Source organism: Solea solea, chromosome 4 (genome assembly GCF_958295425.1).
Source record: "Solea solea chromosome 4, fSolSol10.1, whole genome shotgun sequence".
NCBI lineage: Eukaryota > Metazoa > Chordata > Actinopteri > Pleuronectiformes > Soleidae > Solea > Solea solea.
Genome location: NC_081137.1, coordinates 20,135,504 through 20,141,498, shown reverse-complemented (window position 1 = coordinate 20,141,498; position 5,995 = coordinate 20,135,504). Strand labels below are relative to the sequence as shown.

The 5,995-nt window shown below is 43.6% G+C and overlaps 1 protein-coding gene across 1 annotated transcript; it reads right to left on the bottom strand.

Annotated features, from left to right (window-relative positions):
- Window positions 1–576: 576 nt before the first annotated feature.
- On the bottom strand, window positions 577–3,656 carry waif2 (Wnt-activated inhibitory factor 2). The gene has a single exon (XM_058627702.1). The coding sequence runs from the start codon at window positions 3,501–3,503 to the stop codon at window positions 2,328–2,330; it is 1,176 nt and encodes a 391-aa protein (XP_058483685.1). The 5' UTR covers window positions 3,504–3,656; the 3' UTR covers window positions 577–2,327.
- Between the last annotated feature and the right edge of the window lie 2,339 nt (window positions 3,657–5,995).

The window sequence follows — 5,995 nt, the reverse complement described above, 5'->3', positions numbered from 1 at the left end:
AGTCTCATTCTGTCCTACTCCTAACTCTCTGGCAGTGTGGCAGTTGGTTCCCTCTTCTTCGGTTCAAAGTTCTTAATCACAGCTCGTCAAACGCAGCACAAAGTTCCCCGTCGCAACTCCCCTGATTCTCCTTAATTCTTCTTCAAATAATAATAATTTCCGTCAGGCTGCAATGCTGCCCTCCGCAGTTGAAAGTTCTCCAACACAGTCTAAAGTTCTCCTTCATTCTCTTTTGTCCTTGTCCTCGTTCTGTAGAGCTCCTTATCTCTTATTCAATTTCTGAATGTCACACACTGTACCTTTAAGACATGATGTATTATTTGAACATTTAAAGTGTGATCGTGATAAAAAAATGTGATATTTAACCAGTGGTGTTTTTGTGGCTCTGCTAAAGTATATGTATTCACCTTTAAGGCGTTTCAGAACAGCATAGTTTGGAAATCAATCCTCAAAAAAAAAACAGCTCTTTTTATAATTCCTTACTGTGTAAAGTGTTTACATTTATCGCAACAAGTAAATATCAGTTTTGTGATATTCAGTGATTAAATGAGACAAAAATGCATTATGGACACATGATTAGTTGTACATTATTTATTTAAAATAAGCAAATAAACTTCTTGGACTGGCAACCTGTCCTGGGTCTTACCCCGCCTTTTGCTGTATGTCGGCTACATGGGATGAATGAATGAATGGATGAATGAATGTTGCTCACTGGCATAGTGTTTCTCCGTCACATACATTTGGGTTGTACTTCAATCTCTCGCCGTCTCTCATACACACACACTACACAAAGGGAAGTTTCTGATGCATATTTTGATCTTTTATGTATCTTTTAAGTCCCTGCTGTGTAGAAGTTAATGCTGTTTTGACACTGGGTTAATCTGGGTTAATCATACATGATATACAGACATCTTTCATCACCACACATTTTGTCTCATTGACTCTTGATTATGGTTTATATCACAATCAAGGACTTTGGTTAACACCTGCTTCCACCACTGCTGGAAAGAAGACAGGCAAACATTCAGTGGTTGAGGAAACAAAAGTCTGTCTATTCTTTACCTTTCTTTTGAAGATATACACACACACAGACACACGCAGACACACTTCCCACACTTTCCCTTTCCAGTTTCCATGTTTGACGTTGGACTCTGACATTTCTTGCGATCATAACTCAGGTCACTTAGTTACTGTAACGTGATCAAAGAGCTCTGGGCCAAAGAGAGACACTGTACTCGTGGGTCGATAATCAATCCCCAGGGTTTATTATCGTAATTATGGGCCTGATGAGATTTATACCGCTGGTCTCTGCTGCTCTTCCGGAGAGAGATTTATTTATTTATTTACCGAGGGCGATGATGTGACATCCTGTCGAAAACTGCACACACTATAGAACTCTCTTCCCTCTTCTCACGATTTCATTTTTTAAATACAACATGGAACCATTGCCCTTCCCCCTCTGTCTGGCACAGAACTGCATGAAGTTAACATTCCCTGACAGTGAAGATGAAATGCACTTATAAGTGAAGAACACTGCTAACTCACCACTTTTTTATTTGACCTTTTATTAATGTTTTGGTCGGTGTCATGTCTACAACAATCACACGCATGGTCAGAGTTTGTCTCGTCCTCTTTTGTCCCCTTTTAGTGACGGAAAACAAACTCTTTTCCAGGGATGAAAATCTGTTCTTTGCCGTATACTACCTCTGTAAAGATTATCAATAGAAAAAAAACACTTATTTTCCCTGAATGATGTCTATTGTACTGTTTATATGGGCTGCAGTTTGTCATAATAATAATAATACCACTGATTGATTCCATCTTTTCATATCAGATATATACATGGACTCTATATTTGTCTCTTATAATAAATAAGATAAATAATTCTAAGTTAAGCTGCTGCTGAGTTAACATGGTGCATTAAATACAATACTATACATCTATGTACAATCAATTAAAATGAAAAAAAGTAACACACAAATTAACTAAGTTTGGACAAAGTTAAGTTTGTTGAAGGTGTAATTTGACATAACTTGTCAACTTTAGTTAGAATGAACTTAATTGACTTGTGTGTTCCTGAAGTTTGTCCAAACATTCAACAAGGACATACTGCTTAAAGGTTAAAGTGTTCATTTGTACAAGATGAACACGTTATGGGCTCTTAACTGTCTTTGGCTCTTGTTCCAGAGAGAGAGAGAGAGATAGAGAGAGATATGACACTTGCAGTTCATGGACCAGCTGCTCAAAATGAACTGGTTTTTAAAAAACACTTAAAGACATCTTTGTCCCCTCCACTGTGCAGTACTTAGGCCTCAGGTTACTGCACATCAAACAGCCACGTTGGCCAGTCTCGGGTCCGAGTCCTGCTCATAGCGGTAATGATACACCTCCATCTGGTCCCTGCACGCCTCTCTGATGTTGTTGAGCCACCGCTTGATGCCTCCCCGGTTGAGATAGAGCACCATCAGGAACACCACCCCGATCAGAGCCAGCACAATGCCGAGGAACACGTAAGACACTGTCTCCAGGTTCTCGGTCCCACAGTCCACGTCCTCTCCTTGGAGCATCTCCACTGGAGTCCCCCTCTTGGCCTCTGGCTCATTGCACAGGAGATGCTTTGCATCTGGGCACTGGGACGAGTTCTTCAACCAGTAGTAGAGTGCGTCCAGTCCACAGCTGCACCGAAACGGGTTCAAGGACAAGTAGACCCTCAGGAGCTTTTGCTGGTACAGATTTGTTATATTTTCCCTCCCGATGGTCTCTATGGAGTTATTTACCAGCACTAACGCGTGGAGATTATAGATATCTAACGCCCTGAGGGGAATAGACATCAGTCTGTTTCCCGCCAACTCCAGTCTGTGCAGGTTGCTCAAACTTTGAGTGCTGAGGGCAGCAGACAGCTGCGTCGTGGCCACAGGCAGCACTGAGTCGTTGAGGTAAAGAGAGCGCAGCTCAGGTAATCCGTGGAAAGCTCTGGCTGAGATAGTCTCCAGCCGATTGTGGCTCAGATCCAGCAAATGCAACCGGGGCAGCCCCAGGAACGCGTAAGGCTCAATAACCTGTATCCCGTTATAGGACAGTAAGAGTGTCGTTACTTCCAACTCCGTGCCGTTGGTCATGAACGCGCCGCGCTGTAAAGTTGAGATGTTTCTCCCCGTGATTACTAACGTGGACGTCCACTCCGGTATGTCTCCCGGGACCTCCGTGTCCTCCCCCTCACGGCAGGTCACCGTCCCCGAGTCTCTGGCACAGACGCAGGACGACAGGCAGACATCATCCGTCCTGACAGGCGACAACAGCAGACACGCCACTGCGGCGCAGTAACACAGACACCACCGGCTCCAAGTCACGAAGAAAACGCGCTCCGAATAGTTATTGGCACTGTGAAATATCCACATCTTCCTCCTCGTTTTAGTCTCAGAGCATGTGCGCCCGGCTCCCGACCACACGCCTCTCGGGTCTGTAAAGTCAAAATCAAACCGGCATCGGTTACTTAGAACCATCAGAACGCACGGACGCAGCGCGCGCTGTCATCACGGCGCTCTGCGTCTCCGTTTGGACACAAAGGGTGAGTTTCCCTTTTGGGGATGTTTACGCATCCGGACGGTGAGACAACAGCTGAGTGTGGCTGCGTGGAGAGCTGCTGACCCGCGCTCCGGGACCGTGGGTGGTATTTCTGACGCCTGTCTCTCTCTCTCTCTCCCTGTCTGTCCCCCTCTCTCTCTCTCACACACACACACACGCACAGAGAGAGAACGAGAGAGCGAGAGATAGCTGCAGCGCACGTAGCCTACTTTCAGTTCACCCTAATTAATGAACATTTTATTATATATATTTTTAACCTATTTTTAAAGAAGAATGCATGTATAGTTCAGAGGTGTTGAGGTAATATTAAATCCATTCCCCCTCTACAGTTTGAACACAAATAACACAATTCATCATGACTAGAGTATAGGATAATTTAACTCCACGAAAGTAAGTCGGGTGTTTCCTTCCCATAATTGCAGCTTTAATTTGCAGCCTGCGACGTTTGCTGTAAATCATTCCTTGTAATTGCATTGGGGGGGGGGGGGGGGGGGGGGGGGAGCTTGTTCAGCGCTTTCCAATTGATCCCTTTTCCAAAGCATGAGTGTTTGCTTCATGTCCACAGTTGGCCTCTTCCAACCCAGAGGTTTACACTGTGTTGTGGAGCAGGACTGCCACCATTTTATCTCTTCATAGCTTCAGTGAAAACAAGGCAAACCAAAAATTGTACACGTTAAACTATATGAGAGTAAGCCAATGAGGGTGAAGTGAATTAAAGTTAGTTGTTTATTGGCAGATGTTATTCGCAAGGGTTTTGCTCTACATAGGCCGCCATCTTGTGTGACCACAATTTCCAGCAGCATGTACATACAAACCATTCAGAACATTTAGAAGTTACAACTCAAATGTAGAAGTATGACATCATGTCATACACAAAGGCCACCATAGTTCCCAGATGCAATTGGGAAAGGGATGAAAGAGAAGTCCTCCCTTTGTTGCAATCTGCAGTTTCATCATTAAATGTCACCTTAAAGCTGAAAAATATTTCGACAGTCTCCCCGTTATCATGTCCCACAAATTGAAAAACAATTAAAGAAAGAAAGAAGAGATTAAAATCTCTTTTTATAAGTGAGACATGGTGCCATCTGCATGTCTTTATCTAACATCTAACACGAGGAGGAACAAAAATATCTAAAGACGGCGATCATAAAAGTCAGTTTGCAGGAGGTTCAGCACCGTGGACAGCTCTAAAATGAAATTGCAGCTCAAAGAGATGAAGATTCAGGACCATGGAGAGTGCACACAAGAGTAAAGGACCACAGACGACACATGAAAGAAAGGATAGGACCACAGTGGCCATTCAATGAAACCATTTAAAATCAAATGATGGTATTTATTTGAAGCAGCAACACAAGAACTAGTAAGAGCAGCCACAACAACAAAACCTGTAACGGCGGATCATTCTTTCACTTGATATCTTATGTGTGCAGCACTGGAGAGGCTGTTTATCCAATTCAAACAAGGATTATTTAATTTATTCATGACACCAGAGAACATGTGTTGCAGCATTCCATTATTGGAACTAAACCATGAAAAAACAACCAGGCCAAGGACAAACAAAATGATGTATACTTTCAGCACAAGTATGAACTATGCCTTTTTTTTTTCTATCACACAATCTGAGAATTGATCTCTAGACAGCAAATAAGTATGTTTCCCCAAAGGACAAACATTCCTTTTCAAGGACAATTGGAAACTGTTTGAGACATTTAGGCCTATAGTGTTTTTGTCGAATCCATCTTGGACAGATGGACAGAAATGGCCCTGGTGGGAACATAAATATAGATATTGGAGCGAGGGAGAGAAAACACTGCGAAAACAAGGGTAGAATGAGATAGAGAATGATGGAGAACAGCCTCACTTCTGGTGCTCCTGATAAGCAGGAAAGGGCCATAATAATGTCAAGCTGTTTCGCCTGCGACGGCATATGGGATAGTATTTCTTTCCCCCAAACAAACAAACAAGGACATCTACACAGTCCTCCTCTGCTCCTCTCAGCAGCTCTGCACCTCCTCCGCGGGTGTCTGCCCGATCAAACGTGCACACAGCTGATTTAGTGGTGGAGGCTACTCACAGGCTGTGGCAGGGATGATGTTATGGTGCCCTCCTTGTGGCCTTCAACTTAACACTGAACCTCATAATTGATTTACTCAAGGCTGCCCATCCCTATCTCCCGACTACAGGGTGTATTTGTGTCTGTCTAAACCTGTGAGTGTGTGTGACCACACAATTTGCTAATAACCTTGCTCGGGCACTTTTCCTTGGTCGGTTTTGTCGTTTATTTCCCACAGCTCTGGTGCACATGTTAAATTAGCAGCGGCGTGTACTGTGCAGTGTGTGTGGTGTTGTATGTCCACTGGAAGCTGCTCTTTCACATTTTTCTTTTTTTTCCTGCTTCATCCTCGCTGCA

What these genes read in the sequence shown, in the direction of transcription:
- waif2 (XM_058627702.1), bottom strand. Translation starts at nt 3,503, where the DNA reads ATGGTTCTAAGTAACCGATGCCGGTTTGATTTTGACTTTACAGACCCG.